We start from the raw sequence: 18,003 nt of genomic DNA on the forward strand, positions 1-18,003 counted from the left end.
GGGACCAGTCCTTAGAGAGGAGGCACATTATGTTTGGGAAGGTAGAGGGACAGCGCAAGAGAGAAAGACCCAAAGGAGATGAATAGATTCAGAGACTGGGGTAATGGGGATGGGTGTGTCAGAGACAGTAAGATTGGCACAGGATATAGCAGGGTTTAGAGCTGTTGTACACAGAGTCACTTTGAGTCACAGGTGACTTGACTGTATGTAACAACAAGAAGAAGGAGGTGAACACGCCTGATATGTCCAGGGACTAGAAGTTGGCCCAGGTTGTTGAAAGGAAGGCAGCTGTAATGAATTGAATTGTGTTTCCCCAAAACAAATTCAGGCACAAGAGAGTTACAGTACAGAGGACAGCGGGAGGAAATCAGACACCGAGCAAGAATCACTGATGTGACAAGGAATAAATGCCTAGGACCATCTACAAGGAACACGTCACTATGGCCAAGATTTCCTGGCTACAGTGGGCTTGCTAATTCATGAAGAAAGACAGAGCTAAGCGTCTTTGGGCCGGAGACTTGCTGATGGAATGAAATGCCTCTGGGAATTTACTTGCCAATCTAAAGAAAGTTCTGTAATACCCGTCAAGGCAAGGCAGGCTCTAAGAGCAAAGATTCAGGTTAAAAGTGAGGTTCAATCCAAGATAGGTTCAAGCACGACCCAGTAGCAAAAGCCTGCCTTTAAGAATGGCCGAAGAAGCTGCCCTGATTGAAGAATTTCATCCTCAATGGTTCTTGTTACTTCTAAGCGGATTCTGATCTTGATTGAAATCCATATGTCCCTAATTAAGTCATGAGTACGGTCTTTAAGTTCTGTGTGGCCATTGCAATTAAACCTAACAAAGAAGCAGAGAGTGCCATGAAAGGTGAAACTGGTGTCAAAATTGGGGGTTTTTTAAAAAAAAAATAAATAAAATAAAAATGGTTGATGGTTTGAGTTGTTGTTCAACTTGTTTCTCCTTCCTGCTTCATGAAGTTAGAGGACTTCTGATACCATACCAATTTTATACCCTGGGAATTCTTTTCTCTTTCCCCTTCTTTTCCTAACCCCCTTTTTCTTCTTCTCTTGCAGTATAAAGTGGTGCTGTCTGAAAAAGAGTCAGGGAACTCTGATCTTGGAGATGCCATTCCATTCACTTACCTCTCCCGTGGAGATGTGAGTCAGAGATTTAAACTGAATCAACTTCTCAAAGGCAAGTGAGGAAACAGCTGTGCGAAACCTTATTGCTGTGTACTGGCTGATGACCCAGCATGAGCACAGGGCCAGAGACTTCAAGCATTCGGTGAGGAAAAGGGCAAAGCAGAGTCCCACTCCATAGACAATATTCCGTGATGGCTCTTCAGAATACTCCAGGATCCTTGGTATAATCAGTGCCTAAGAGAAAAAGAGAGCTTAGATAGTTGACTTTCCAATACTCTCAGTTACCAGGGTATATCACACATGTGCTGTGTGAGTGGGTTACTCTATTAACTGACATCAGGAGCCCTCTGGGTCATGGTCTAGATGGAGATATGGGAGTTAGCTAGCTGTTATCTGATTCCAAACTCCGTCAAGTACCTGGACCAGGCAGAAAAAGAAGAAAAAAGGCAGACAGACTGTATAATTCAGAAGAGCAAATGAAGACACAGACAGAATTGAGACACTACAATAACAGATGGCTAAGCACCCTGGAACTAACCAAAGAGAATTGTTGCCACGCTAGGCCTGAAGGAGAAGGGGGAGGTCTAGATTCCTGGAAACAAGGAGAAGGTCATGCAGTGAGAACCTCTGGTAGGAGCTGTGATCATCAATCTCCACTGACTGAGAGGGAGAGACTGGCAAAGAGGGGGAAAAATATTGACCTCACTTTTCTCATTTTCTTCATGTTCTTGTTGGAACCTACCATTGATCAGACCTAACTAGAGGACAAGAGTGCTATTGACATAGCAGATCTAGATCAGGCTCTAGGGGCTCCAGAAGGGTTGAAAATGGTGAAAAGTAGATCTGGAAAGCCGGCTGGAGACTACGCAGCACACTGTCACCTACGTCAAGTGAGTTGTAATGTTCTGTCATCTCTGTGATGTTCATCAGCTGTATTTCTTTCAGCTCAGTATTCCTTCTCCCTTGAGCTAATAATAGCCCTTCAGTGTCATTGTGGGTGTACTCCCTTCTCCTTCACCACATGTGGTTTAGGTTAGATTGTTAATCAAAATGCCCTACCCTCTTCTGCCCTAAGAGAAAGGATGACCCCAGTGAGGCCAATCAGATTGTCTCTGAGATTAGAATCTTGAGCTGAGGAGCTGGAGAACAGAAAATAAAGTCAATTTATCCCAAATATAGTGAACAGATACTATCCATTAGTAACCATTTCTCCAAGCAGCTGACATGTACTGAGCCAGACCATGCATGTTTCTGTTAGCTGCTCTGAAGTTGGCCCCCTACTAAGGGGGACTCTACACAAAATGCAATAGAAAATTGCCCAGTCCTGTATCCTCCCATGTGATTAACTACTTCTGAAAAGCCCGCTGGAGGCTCAGTTATGAGTCGGTCCCAACTTGAGTGTACACAACAACCATGTCCATCCCCAAGGAAGAAGGATCAGTAGTCAAAAAATTTGGACTTAATGACAGAAATGGGGCTGGAAATAGAAAGATAGAATTGTGTACAATCAATGATTTATTCACTGAAAATATATTTTATTAAAAACAAAGGAACAGCAACTATGCACATGGACTTCACCTGATGGACTACACAGGAATCAGACTAATTATATCTGTGGAAAGAATAGTTGAAGAAACTTAATATCAGCTGTGAAAACTAGGCCAGGTGTTGATTGTGGAATAGACCATCAATTACTCATATGCAAGTTCAAACCGAAACTAAAGGAAATTAAACCCACAAGAACAAAAATTTGACCTTGAGTTTAACTAACCCACCTGAATTTAAAAACCATCTCAGAAAGAGGTTTGAGGACTTGAACATTAATGAACAAAGACCAGATGAGCTATGGAAGAACATCAAGAATATCATCCAGGAAGAAAGCAAAAGGTCATTACAAAGACAGAGGAGGAAGAAAAGACCAAACTGGATGTCAGAAAAGACTCTGGATATTTCACTAGAATGCCAAGAAGCCAAAGCAAAGAGAGGCAATCAGGAAGTGAAGAAGGTAAATAGAAGATTTTAAAGGACAATACATGGGAAGACAAAGCAAAGTATTATAATCAAATGGGCAAAGAGCTGGAGTTAGAAAATCAAAAGAGACTAACTCACTCAGCATTTCTCAAGCTGAAAAATGCTCAAGAACAAATTCAAGCCTCTAGTTGCCATATTTAATGATGCTGTGAGCAGAATATTGAATTATCCAGGAAGCATCAAAAGAAGATGAAAGGAGTACATAGAGTCACTGTACAAAATAATTTAATGAAACAACATATGATTAACAGGAAACGGTGATGAAGAAGGAAGTTTAAGCCGCTTTGAAGATATTGGCAAAAACAAAGCCCCAGGAGATGATGGAATAACAGCTCACATATTTCAACAAACAGATGCAGCCCTGTATGTGCTCACCAGACTGTACCAAGAAATCTGAAGGTCAACTTCCTGGCCAACTGACTGGAAGAGATCCATATTTATTTCCATTAAAAAAAAAAGGCACTCCAACAGAGTATGGAAATTACCAAACAACAAAAACGACTGCAAGAATAGGTTGACAGATAACTCCCAGAAATACAAGCTGGGTTTAGAAGAGGCTGTGACACTAGGGACATCATTGTCAATGGCAGATGGATCTTGACTGAAAGCAGAGCATCAAAACAATGTGCATTTGTGTTTTACTTGCTATGAAAAGGCATTTGAAAAAAAAATTTAAAAAAAAAAAAAGAAAAGGCATTTGACTGTGTGGATCACAATAAAATAGCCAGGAGGAACCAGTTCTTGGATGACATCACACTTGGACATGTAGAGGGACAGTGCAGGAGAGGAAGACACTGGATGAGATAGATTGACATGGTAACTGGTAACACAAGATTCATCAGTCACTATGTGAATCCAGGTCTCCCACTTAGAAGGCAAGAATCCTACCACTGAACCATTACTGCTTCCACATTCCAAGTGCTTTTTGTACTTTTTCTCAATAGATAGGAATCCCTTGGTCGTGCAAATGGTTGGCACACTTGGATTGCTAATGAAAGGTTGGAAATTCGAGTCCACCAGGGGCACTTCAGAAGAAAGACCAGATGATCCACATCTGAAAAAAATCAGCCACTGAAAATCCTGTAAATCCCATTTCTCCTCTGATATATATGACATTAGCATGAGTCAAAATTGTCCCGATGGCAAATGATCACTGAAGTTATTATCTCTGTTTTACAGATAGTTTCCCTGAGGTCTATGCTTGTCAGGAGTCTGTATGTTCATAGGAGGAGTCTGTAAATTTCCTTGAAGAAACTGAGGCACAGAAAGAGTAATTAAACTGTTCAAAGTCACACATTAGTTAAATTACCAGGCCAAAGTTTGAATCCAAACAGGGGCTACAGAAGTCATACTCCTAACTTATGTCCTAAATCCTCTCCCAAAAAGTCTCACTTAATTGACAATTGCTGAGAGATGAAAGCATCGTCAACTCCTGGCATAGACTTAAATAAGCACACCACCGGTTCTGATCTTAATCTCTAAAGGCTGGAGTCCCGCAGTCTCATCAAGTTGGCCACTTACCGGCCCTAATATGCTTGCCACGCAGAAGAGGATGCCCACAAACACGTGCAAGATAAACCTTGTTCTTTGGAACCTCATCATCACTCGGAGTACCGAAGCTTTCTCAAGGCCGTGCTTTGAGACTTCCTCTTCCCAAAGGAGACTAAGTCTGAAAAAGAAGAGGGTCAAGTGAAGGAACATTGCATGTAGCCTCCAAATGTTCTAGGATTTCTTGGTCCAGGAACTTAGAGAAGTAATCCCTCAGGTGAGTATTACTCAACTTCAAACATCATCAACCTTTTGACGTTTTTATCTTGTCTCTCCTCCCCTTTCAGGCAATATTGCTGTTGTTGGTTTTTTGTTGAAAATTTCAAACATCAGATCATTTAATCAGTATTCATTACATAGCTCTTCCAAGTAAGATCTTTCAGTAAAAATCCTTCGTTATCAATCATTGTTGATATTGCGTACCATCGAGTCAGAACCAACCCACAGCAGACCCTCTAGCGGGTTTTCAAAGGAGTCTTATTTGCATGAGAGGAGATTGCCCATCTTGCTTCCGCAGAGCAAGTGTTGGATTCAAACCTCATGCCTTCTGGATTGCAGCGCAGCTTCTTACCACTGGGCTATCATAGCTCCCTCGTTAGTTAATACAGGAGTAATAACTCTTTAACAGTGTTTACTACTACTTAGTCTGTATTCAAATATTCTTAGTCATTTCAAAAATATGTTTTGCAGTGATTTTGTGTGAGTTGAGATCTAAATAAAATTTACATATTGCATTTAAAGAAGACGTGTCATGCTTCTGAAGCCTCAGTTTAATCTATTAATAATTTCCCCTCCTTTTTGTTTTTATGCTGTTTATCAAAGAAACTGAGAAACTGAGTTTCTTCAGTCTGGTAGGATTTCTCGGACTCTGAATTTTACTGATTGTATCCCTTTGGTATTGTCTATTATAAATCTTTTGCTATTTGTGTTCCTGTTAAATCAGTCGTTATATCTAAAGGCTTAATGAAAATCAGCGTTTAAGACATTTAGCAGGAAAGTATATCGTTAACATAAGGTACTCTCTGACGCATTGTATCAGAGAAAGCAGGTCTGCATTTGCCCAGTGATTAAGGTGGATCAGTTTGATCCATTCATAATTAACTTTCCCATCTCTGATCATCGCATAGTTTCACCTCCGTTAGGCTAGAAAAAAATTCTTATTTTCCCCAATTCGATCACTATATTGAGTAGCTGTATTTTTTTTCTATTAAAAAAAATTAGTTTTTCTTAATCAACTACTTGGCGCTACCCCAAAATAGATTTAATTCCGAAAACAGTTCGGGACTTTAAATGACGTCACTCTTTCTTTATACACCCAATTGAATTCATAAGACACAGAACTTTGATTTCTAAAATCACCTTCCCCCAAAAAAATCTATTATTTCAAAATAAGGTCGCCAGCATTGAAAGAGTTGAGGGAGAGAACTGTATAAAAGGAACATATGAATAGTTATTATTGGCATGACAAGAGTCTAGAAAAAGAGCTGCATAGTAAGGGGAGGGAGCTATATAACAATGAAAGAACTTTTTTTCCCAAAGCAAAAAGCCAACTGGGGGAGATGGGGGACAGTGAGGAAAATGTGCAACAATGAATGAATGGAAATCCAAGTTCTTCATAAACTTTGATTTAAAAAAAGGTAGCACAATTTGATAGGTGGAGTGAGGGGTAGGTAGGTAAAGGAAATGGGAAAGATCCAGTGTGAAAAACAATGTATACGAACTTTTACGTAAAACCGTACAAAATAAAAAATTAATTTAAAAAATAAAAAAGCTTTCTCAGTGTTAAATTACTAACCAGTTAAAAATATGTTCTTATTTTAACATTCCAAGCTAAGGACATCTGAGATAATTTGGGTTATACCAGCAAAACAGGGGAAACAAGACTTTTTTTTAAATTGTTGTTGTTGTTGTTGATTGCCTTCAAGTCGAGCACAACTCATCGCGACCCTATGAACAAAAGGCTTTAAGGCCCCTCTACAACTTTCGACATTTATCGACGTTCATAGGGTTTCTGGAGGCATGCTATTTAGGAAGTAGATGCCACTTCTGCTTTCAATTTAAAAATTTATTTAAAACTTTTCTTGAAGAAAGTCTATTTTTATGTTGTTAGAAGCTACTATTTTTTTTTTTTTTGCACACCCATGTTTATTGTGGCTTTGTTCACAACAGCAAAGAGTTGGAAACAACCTAAGTCCCAATCAACAAATGAAAGCATAGAGAAGCTGTGGTATATTCACACAATGGAATATTATGCTGCATTGAAAAACAAGGAATTCATGAAATATTATTCAAAATGGGTGACCCTGGAGAACATTATGCTGAGTGAAATATCTCAGTCACCAAAGGACAAATACTGCATTGTGCCGCTGATGTAAAACAGGACTGACATGGGGGTTGGGGGGAGACTGAGAAAGATGGGATAAAATTACATGTACTACATTGGAATAGATGAGGGAGAGAACTGTTTAAAAGGTATATGTGATTAGGTATTATCGTCAGGGCAGTAGTCCAGAACGAAGGCTGCATAGTGGAGTGGACCTGAGGGGAGGGCTTGTATAACAATGAAAGAATTTTTCTTTTACTTTTCAAAGAGAAGGGGGGTAGGGGTGGGCAGGGAGAAAAGTGCAACAATGAATGAATGGAAATCCAAAGTCTCTGTGAATTCTCATTAAAAAAAATAATAATGAAAAAAACAAAAAACAACAAAAAGAAGCTACCATTTCCATAAGCTTCTGACTTTCTTTCTCTCCCCAGACTCTCTTCAAGTCTTTCATTGTGAAGCTTTGCCCTCTCTGCTCTTTGCTCTTCCAACAATTAATAGTTAGCCCCAGCCCTAGACCTTAAGGGCACAGAAACCATGAGATTATTTCTGTCCTATTTCGCACTATTCTATGTCCATCAATGACAGAAACAGATAACCTGGGGAGGGGAAACTCAGTGAGTCAAAATTGCCCCCATGTCACCTGCCTCTATCAAAAAATTATTAAGCTAAATAGTCCAAATAGTGGGGTTACCTCTCCTCATCTCAGTGGCACCCCAACATGCACACAATCTACAAAGACATCACTGGTTTCCTGCAGCATTTCTGGGAACTCCTCTATGTCTATTATGATTTCTAGCTATATCCTCAGATTTAATCAAAAGACTCCATTTCGGATTTTATCACTTCCGTTTATTATCTGTGCAACTCAAGGAACATCATTTCATTTTTCTTAGTCTTAGTTTTTCACCCAAAGTGGGGAGGGGGGATGGGAATATTGTGATTGTCAAAGGAGATAATTGATGGAGAAAATGCTCCATAATAAGGAAAAAAAAGGTGAAGGATGCTGCTCATATGAGGATATCAATGAAGATGGTGATGATGATGGTAATGTTGCTTCTATGGCTGTGTGGTTATGTATATTGGTACCACTATTGATAATCATGAAAACGGTGGTCAAAAGTTTGTCAGCAAATTCTCATAAAAGCCACGGTCATTCTTCTGAAGGATTAGTAACGATGCACCCAAAACTCTGATTGTTGAATAGTGAACGTACAGAAATAATTCCCTTCCTGCTTAACAGTGAGAACGTTCAGATAATGATTTTTACAATAAACACTTGAATATGAAGTGATCGCAAAAGTGTTGATGGACAGACATTGTGAATTCGAAAAGAAATAAGCAGAATCCATGAACTAGAAGGGAATGGAAGCAAATTGGCGTATTCTGTATTAATTATGGTTAAGAAAAATGCAAGTCCACTGCCATCAAAGCAATTCTGACTCATAGCGACCCTCCACAGGTTTTTCAAAGCTGTAAATCTCTGTTTGACAGAAGAGTGCCAATCTTTCTCCAACGGAATATCTGAGGAATTTAACTACCATCTTTCCAGTTAACAGCCCAACATGTTATGTATAATGACACGTGTGCTCCTTAGTTAAGGAACAAAAGGCAAACCCATTTTTAACAGGCTGCCAATAATTTATCAGCCATTTCTCCAGGTTCTTTAAACTGAATTTACCACCTCCTTTGATGGATCACATCCCATGGGAGAAACTTTCTGATCTACCAATTTATACATAGTGAAACAGAGCCCAGAGAATGGTACTTAATTTGTCCAGCATCATAACATCTGACCAAAATTTGTCATTGACTAAAAGGGGCTCCCTGCACTTTTTTTATGGAAAAAAATTTGAGAAGCAGTAAGTCAAAAATGTTCCCAGTTTTTTATACTGCAAGTTTTCTCAGTGCCTAAAATGCTCTAATATTCTTTGTAAATCTCTGAGACTTGGTAACATTTCACAAACTTCGCTGACTACTGAATGCTCTTTTCAAAGAAGCTAATGGTGGTATAGTCCATAAAAAGTCCCCCTGCTAACCCAGAGATCTCATGGATTTACCCACAGTTTCTCAGAAGATTGATGGGTAGTTCACTTCTGTAAAAACTTAGAGCCTCATAAACCGATAGAGGGCCACTATGAGTCAGAATGGACTCTCTAAGAGTGAGTTTGAATTTGAGTTCTGTTATAGGACTAGAGTTCCTGGATGGTCAAATAAATTGACATGACTGCACCAAAACAGAAGTTTAAGTCCCATCAGGGGGACCTAGGAAGAATGACTTGGAAATTTATTTCCCAAAAATCAGTCATTGAAAACCATGTGAATCTTGGATACTATGGAGGTGCTATGAGTTGGAATCAATAACTAGGTTTTTTCATTTCTCTGTTTCATGAGACTATCATTTCCTGGAACAAGTTTTTTAAGAAAAATACTATTCCAATCTGCTCCTTGGAGATAAGATTTTGAGACTCTGTCTTATATACTTTGGGAATGTAGCCAGGAGGTACCAATCTTTGGAGAAGGATATCATGCTTGGAAGTGTCAAGAGAAAGTGCAGGAGAGGAAAATCCTAGATGAGATGGACTCACACAGTAACTGAGCTAAAAAGGCCAGGAGTATCAGAGACAGTGAGATTGGCCCGGGATAGAGCAGGATTCAGAGCTATTGTGCATAGGGTCACTTTGAGTGTTGATCACCTCAACTGCACATAACAACAACTTGGCATCTTATCACTATGGTATATTTCAAGTCAACCATACATGTTTTTCTTATTTGATTCTCATATTACCTTGTGAGGTTTATAAAAGAGGAAATTCAATCATACAGCTAGCTAACGGTGACTCAGTTGCCACTGATCCAAAATGTAGTGCTAAATAAACACCACCATTAGTTAAATACCTAATCCAAAAGAAACAAGCCAAAAAACTTAAACTCAGTAATCTCTCTTATTGAAGCCATGGATCCTTCGGTGAATCTGAGAATAGACATGAAGTCTTGCTCTAGAAAAAACTCTGTGCTTCACGTGTGTAAAACACACATCTGATTTCAGTAAATACACTAGCCCTGATCAAGAATTCCTATGTGAGGTCTCTGCTAGAAAGAAAAAGCCAGTCTGACTTTGGTTATCTGTCTTGTCGTCCTTAATCATCTCTGGCCACAGGCTTGCCAAGACCAAAAGCAAACTCACCACCGTCAAGTCCATTTTGACTCATAATGACCTTCGAGTGGGTTTGTAAGATCTTAATGGAAGGAGAGACACCTTCTCCCTCCCCCCCCCGCCCCCCGCCACCCCGAAGAGCTGATGGTGAGTTTGAACCACCACTAGCCTTTTAGGGAGCAGAGCAAGTTATAATCTTCAATCCAGTGGCTTACCCAACATGACTTTACCTTTTGCCATTTTTTTCCGAGGCATCATGGACTGACAGCTCAGGGATGGTGTCCTCGTTTAGGTGAAACTGTAAGCTTTGGGTCATTAGTGGGGTGAGCCATGACAGGGTCAGGAAGGAGAACAGGCCAGCGTCATCCTGGGACGGAGGAGCAGGAAATCTAGTAGAGAGGTGAAAGGTAATCTGGTCAGTCTGAGCTCAAAAATTAAGCAAGATCAAGATTTTTGAAAAAGTGAATTGTAACTATATTTTTTAAAAACAAACCAACCATAGCTGGTCATTCAGATAGACATATAAGTATTTTTTGCACGAGTCTATTATTTGTTGATAGTTAGAAATCAGAAACACCCATCAGTGAAGAAAAGGGGTGAAACTATGGTACATCCATGCTGTGAAACTGAATGCAGACATTTTATAGAGTTGAGAGCTCCAAGCATATTGTTGTTGTTATGTACCATCGAGTTGCCTGTAACTTATAGTGACCCTATGCTCAATGGCCCTAAACCCTGCTCTATCCTGTGCTAATCTCACTGTCTCTGACACACCTACCCCCATTACCCCAGTCACTGAATCAATCCATCTCATCGAGGGTCTTCCTCTACTGCACTGTCCCTCCTTCCTCCCTAGCGTGATGTCCTTTTCCAAGGATTGGTCCCTCCTTGTAACATGTCCAAAGTATGTCAAAGCTTCAGAAACCTTGCCTCCAAGGAGCAGCCTAGTTTAACCCTCTCCAGGGTGAACTTGTTTGTTTTCTTAGCAGGCCATGGTATATTCAATCCTCTTCTCCAGCATGGCAGCTCAAAGGCATCAATTCTCCTTCTATCCTCTCTTGTCTTAATCCAGCTTTCTGATGCATAGCAAGTGATTGAAAAGACCATGACCTGTTTCAGGGTTACCTTTTTCTCCAGAGTGACACCATTGCTCTTCAGTACTTTGGAGAGGTCCCTAAGTGCAGACTTTCCCATTGCAATACATCTTTTCATTTCCTGACTGCTGGTGCCAAGAGTATTGATTGTGGATCCAAGAAAACGAAAGCTGTTAACTATCTCAATCTCTTCACCATCCATCCTGATGCTGCCAATTGGCCCAGTGGTGAGAATCTTTGTCTTCTTGATAGTGAGCCTCAATCCATATTGAAGGCTGAAGTCCTTGACCTTCTGCAGCAACATCCTAACATTAGCTAAAATATTCCTAGTACCATGGCCTCTTCTAAACCCAGCCTGAACTTCTGGCAGTTCTCTATTGATTTGTTCATTGCAAATATGTTTTATAAGAAACATAAATGCAGGCTATACACATTGATTTCACCAAGCATATTAAGCTAACAAAATGTCACTTAGAATTTTAGTATATATTTTACTTATATTTACAAAAAAAGAAAAGTAGGAAGGTAGATAAAATATTATATGTTGTTTGTTCTTCTTTGCCATCGAATCACCTGCAACTCCTAGCGACCCTATGTATAACAGCTCTGAGTCATACTCTACGCTGTGCCAACTGTATTGTCTCTGACACACGTACCCCAATTACCCCAGTTACTAAGTCAAGCCATCACATCCAGGGTCTTCCTTTCTTGTCCTGCCCCTCCACCCTCCCAAGCATAATGTCCTTCTATAAGGACTGGTCCCTCCTTGCAACATGCCCAATATTATATACATACTTAAATATACACACTTAGACACAATAGTGACTGACTTTAAGGAAGAGATTGGAACTGACAAAGGACTACTCAAAGGAGATACCTGTTGTTTTAATATTTTGCTTATGTAACTTTTATAAAAATAAAAATTATATGAATATGGATGATTTCTAAGTACAGGAAAAATGGTAGGCAGAAAGTGTTGTGATTGTGTGTCATTTTCTCCTTTTCTTTCTTTTCAGAATTGTCTTTAATGTTGTGCATTTCAATATGAAGAAAAAGAAATTGTTAAAATATATTTAGGGACAAAGATGAAGAGACAAAAATGTCATACTCATGAGTTGGTTTCACCCTCCCATCCCCATCCTTCTCAGGAACCTCTTTTCTCTCTTCTCAAGTCCTTTAGATAAAGGCTATGCTTCTGGGCAAGTTTAGTCCGACCTGTGCCACAGAAGTCACAGAAAACAAGCATTGAAAAGGGAGAGAGTACATCCAATACAGAAAGTTAATCACATTTATCAAAGACAGGATGAAAACCTATGAGTTAGTTTCAATAACCCAAAGGCTCAACAGAAACAACTTGTTTATCTCAGAGGAAAATTAAGATCAATATTTTGAAGGAGTGACTTATAACCATATAAAAACCATAGGTGATCATTCAGATGTACATACCCCTTGATATATTTCAACAAACAGATGCTGTCCTAGACGTGCTCATCAGGTTGTGCCAAGAAATCTGGAGGACAAACCCCTGACCAACTGACTGAAAGAGATCTATATTTATTCTCATTTTAAAAAAAGTGACCTGACAGAGGGTGGAAACTATAGAACAACATCATACACGCAAGCAAAATCCTGCTGAAGGTTATCCAAAACCAACTGATACAGTACATCAACAGAGAAATACCAGAAATACAAACTGGGTTTAGAAGAGGCTCTGACACTAAAGACATTATGGCCAATGCCAGATGGATCCTAGCTGAAAACAAAGAGTGCCAGAGGAAGGTCTATCTGTGTTTCATTGACCATGCAAAGGCATTTGACTGTGTGGATCACAAGTTGTGGATAACCTTGAGAAGAACAGGAATCCCAGAACATTTGATTGTTCTCATGAGAAACCTATACTTGGACCAGGAATCAGTCCTCAGAACAGAGCAAGGCATAGTTCAAAATAGGGAAAGGAGCATGTCAGGGATGTGTTCTGTCTCCATATCTTTTCAATCTACATGCAGAGCAGATCATTCGGGAGGCTGGGCTTTATGAGGAGGAATGTGGCATCAGAATTGGAGGAAGACTTGTCAAAAACTGCAATGACACAAACTTGCTTGCCAAAACTGCAGAGGACCTGAAGCACTTGCTGCAGAAGGTCAAGGACTGCACCTTGAATATGGACTAAAATTTGGCATCAAGAAGACAAAGATTCTCACCACTGGGCCAATTGGCAGCATCATAATAGATGGAGAAGAGATTGAGGTTGTTAACAGCTACAGCTTGCTTGGCTCCACACTCTTGGCCAATACTCTTGGCACCAACAGTCAGGAAACCAAAAGATGAATTGCATTGGGGAAGTCTGCTGTCAGGGAGCTCTCTACAGTGCTAATCAGTCTAGGGACCAAGGTGCACCTGATTCAGGCCATGGCCTTCAAAATTTATTGATATACATCAGAGAACTGGACAATGATTTAAAGAGGACAGAAGAATCAATGCCTTTAAGTTGTGATGCTGGAGAAGAGTATTGAACATACCATGAACCGCCAATGGAACAAACAAGTCTGTATTGGAAAGGGTGAAGTTTCTCATTGGAGGTAAAGATTTTGAAGCTTTTTTTCACATATTGTAGGCATGTAGCCAGGAGGGGCCAGTCCTTGGTGAAGGACATCATGCTTGGAAGGGTGGAGGGACAGCGTAGGAGAGGAAGATCCCAGATGAGATGGATTGATGCAATAACTGGGGTAATAGCGGTAGGTGTGTCAGGGTCAGGGAGACTGGCTCACTCTGTGGCACCTAACAACAGCATGCTTATAATGTACACATATGAATGAAAATATCAAAGTTCTCTGCTTTTGGTGGAGATCATATCAATTCAGTGTGCAAATAATTAGCTAATGTGTAGCTTTAAAAATAAAATGAGAGTGAGAGAGAAATACAGTGTGATCAAAGGCAGAATCATGAAGAAGAGAATAAGCGTGATGAAACGTTGAGGAATCAAATAACATGGACAGCAATGAGGGAATGAATGAATGAATGAGTGCTTCAGGAAGTGTGATTTTTGTGGAGTGATAGTTTATTTTATATGTCAGTTTGGCTAGATTATTGTTCCCAGCAGTTTGACCAAATTGTAGATGAGTTTGATAATATTGAAAATATTCAAAGTAATATTGAAAAATGAGTTTGATAATAAAATTATCTTCCACCAAAAAATCACCCAATCAACTGAAAACAGAGTTCCCTGAGTGTGTGATGCACCTTGAGACCACAAATAGATATTTTGTCAGAACTCTTTTCTTGCTTTCTTTCTCTGAACTCTTCCAATCACCCACAGAAATCCACAGACTATCATCGCCTGACCTGCGGAGATATAAGTGTATGTCTGTGTGTGCGTGTACATGTAAACCAAGAAGCAGACCTTCCAATAGAACTAGAGGATACTGCGTGACTTCAAATCAGGAAAGGCGTGCATCAGGGCTGCATCCTTGGCAAGAAGCTGCGCTGCAATCCCAAAGGCACGTGGTGCAAATCCACCAGATGCTCTGCTGGAGAAGGAGGGGCAATCTCCCCCTGTGCCAGTCGGATCCAATTCAATGGTACACAGCAAAGAACTTGCATCCTTTCTCCACACTTGTTTAACATATGTGATGAGCAAATAATCTGAGAAGCAGACTATATTAAGAAGAATGTGATATCAGGATTAGAGAAATTTACCAACAACCTCAATAACAAGGTTAGGTAGATACCATAACCTTGCTAGCTGAAAGTGAAGACTTGAAGCCCTTACCTGATGAAGATCAAATGCCATACATAGCTTTCAATATGGATTACTCTTCAGTAACAAGAAAACAAAAAGTTGTCACAACTGGTGCAACAGGCAATATTTTGATAGAGGGAGAAAAGACTGAAGTTGCCAGAGATTTCTTTTTCTTTACATCTACAATCAACACCCGTGGACACTGGCCTCCTTCTCAGTTCCTGGACATACCACATGGTGTTCCTATATAGTAAGGTCTTTGCACTTATCATTCTGCCTGCTGAGATGTTTCTTCCTAGTCTTACCTTGTAAATCACTGTTCATCATTGCTCAAAACCTAGTAAACTCTCTCCATCCTATTGTCTCTCAAAACCTCATGCTTGTCCATCGTGCTCCCACAGATGGCAGTGCAACTAGTTGGGCATTTTCTTGTGGGTCATCTTTATCCCTTACGTGAGGTCCATGACAGCAAGGATGGTTAGTATTTTGCTCAGTGATGTGTTTTCCCCTGCAGTCTAGCATAGTGCCTGGCACTCTCAGGTGTGACTGATTCTCCTGACTCTACTCCACGTGCCCCAGGTGCCTAAAGTAGTTCCGGAGGTTCGTGGTGAGAGACATGAATGTGATGTGTTATATCACTTTTGGGAACATGCAAGGTATGAAGGTCTGATAATCATGCTCTGGGGTGTTCACCCCCTTCCTAGTCCCTCCGGACTCACTTGGGTTTGGGGCGAATGGGAATCATGGTCCTCCAGGCAGCATCGTACTTTCCACAAGGAAGGACATCTTCCTTCTCCAGCGCCCTCTGCTTCTTCTCCTGCTGGTGCCAGGTGCCATCCTTCACAGAGAAAGTTTTCTTGGGAAGAAAGGCCAAAAGAGACATCATTATCACAACTTTGGTCATAATCAATCTACATTTACGGTCTTCATGTAGGAAACGAGCATTGAGCCAGGACTTGGGTTCACTGGGTTTAGTCCAGGCTCTGTCCCACAACTGTGGATAATTCTGGGTTCTTTTCTGTACATAAATAATTTTACAGAAGGATATATGGTATTTATAGTTAGCTACCCCTAGAATATGAGAACATGTCTCCCACAGAGGAAAAACTAAAAACAAACAACAAACACAACCCAAACAAAACCAATAAAGTAGTAAATGTCAATATTACATTTCTATAAAATTAGTAACACACAAAAAAATAGATAATTTTTATACTTTGTATGTTGTTGTTGTTGTGTACCATAGAGTTAGAACTGACCCATAGGTGACCCTCCAGAGGGTTTTCAAAGGCAGTTAATCACATGAGAGGAGATTGCCCATCCTTTTCCCACATATAGAATAAATAACACTGCAAGAAAAACCAATATATTTGGGGGTTTTTTGTATTATATATATTTGAACTTTGTAAATAAATCAGTATAATTTTTTTTAAGTTCAGCAATTTATGATGAGAAAAGATTCATAAATTTGGTTATTTGAATTAGGGAGAGTCAAGAGTGAGATGGGGCAAGCAACAAATGTTGGCGAGGTTGTGGAGAAACTGGAACCCTTATTCACTGTTGGTGGGAATGTAAAATGGTGCAACCACTGTGGAAGGCGGTATGGCGCTTGCTCAAAAAGCTGCAAATAGAGATACCATTTGACCCAGCAATTCCCCTACTGGGAATATATCCCTGAAGAGACCATAACTGACATCCAAGCAGATATATGCACACCCATGTTTATTGCAGCTTTGTTCACAATAGCAAGGAGTTGGAAACAACCTAAGTGCCCATCAACAAACGAATGGCTAGAGAAGCTGTGGTATATTCGCACAATGGAATACTATGCTGCATTAAAAAACAAGGAACTCATGCAATATTATTCAAAATGGGTGACCCTGGAGGACATTATGCTGAGTGAAATATCTCAGTCGCAAAAGGACAAATACTGCATGGTGCCACTGCTGTAAAATGGGACTGATATCAGGGTGGGGGTAAGAGTGAAAAAAACTGGATAAATTGTGTATACTGCACTGAAACAGATGAGGGACTGAATAATTTAAAAGCGATGTATGATAGGGTATTATGGTTATCACAAGAATCCACAATTAAGGTTGCATAGTGGAATGTACTTGGGGCAGTGGGAGGGCTGTGGGGGGATTGTGTACCAGGGAGATAGTCTTTCTTTTACTTTTGAAAGAGAGGAGTGAACTAGGGGGCGGAGGGAGAGGGCTGGGTGGGTAGAGAAGTGCAGCAATGAATGAATGGAAATCCAAACTCTCTGTAAATGTTCATTAAAATTATTTTAAAAAATTAAAAAAAGTGAGATGGGGAAAGATCAATAGTTGGACATGATTGTCAAAGTCCTTGCTGGTGTTGGTGATGGACTTAAAGGTGCTTCTTGTTGTTGTTGTTGTTGTTTGCCCTTAAGTTGGAGCCAACCCACAGCTGACCCTGCAGTCAGTTTTCAGAGGCAGTAAATTGCACAGGAAGAGACAGCCCATCCTTCTCCCATGTAGCGTCTGGTGGATTTGAACTATGTGCCTTTGACATTACAGTGCAGCTTTTTATCACTAGGCTACCAGAGTACTTAGTATGTTGTTACTTTGTCATAAGTAAATAGACGGATGGAGATATAGATGGGTAAATAGATATGTAGGTAGATAGAAGGATGGATAATTGGATGGATGGATGGATAGATAAATAATGAATAGGCAGATAGGGAAAAGGTCATTCGTGAACCACCATGATGGTGCTTTTAATCTACTAAGAGGCACCTTGAGGTTCAAGTTTTAAAAAAAGGAATATAAGATTAGGGTTTGTTTTTTTTTTCATGACAAGATTACAGAAAAAAAATACATAGTAAAGTGGACTGTAGTCTTGGGAGGGTGGAGTGGATAACAATGGAAGAATTTTTTTTTCCTTTCAAAGAGAAAAATAAACTGTGGGGGAAGGATTGACGGGGAGCAAAATGTGCAACAATGAATGAATG

General features: G+C 40.0%; 1 protein-coding gene across 1 annotated transcript in view; it reads right to left on the bottom strand.

The window, feature by feature from the left end:
* The window catches only part of ABCC11 (ATP-binding cassette, sub-family C (CFTR/MRP), member 11), a 107,880-nt gene that overhangs the window by 89,469 nt on the left and 408 nt on the right, over positions 1 to 18,003 (bottom strand). Inside the window, exons 2-5 of the mRNA XM_006882575.1 lie at positions 15,749 to 15,885; positions 10,427 to 10,585; positions 4,693 to 4,840; positions 1,141 to 1,374 (exon numbers count right to left, since the gene is read on the bottom strand). Coding sequence (XP_006882637.1) covers positions 1,141 to 1,374; positions 4,693 to 4,840; positions 10,427 to 10,585; positions 15,749 to 15,885 — 678 coding nt within the window. The remainder of the gene's footprint in view (positions 1 to 1,140; positions 1,375 to 4,692; positions 4,841 to 10,426; positions 10,586 to 15,748; positions 15,886 to 18,003) is intronic.

This window comes from Elephantulus edwardii, unplaced genomic scaffold (genome assembly GCF_000299155.1).
Source record: "Elephantulus edwardii isolate Elephantulus edwardi_28Jun2011 unplaced genomic scaffold, EleEdw1.0 scaffold00021, whole genome shotgun sequence".
Taxonomy (NCBI): Eukaryota; Metazoa; Chordata; class Mammalia; order Macroscelidea; family Macroscelididae; genus Elephantulus; species Elephantulus edwardii.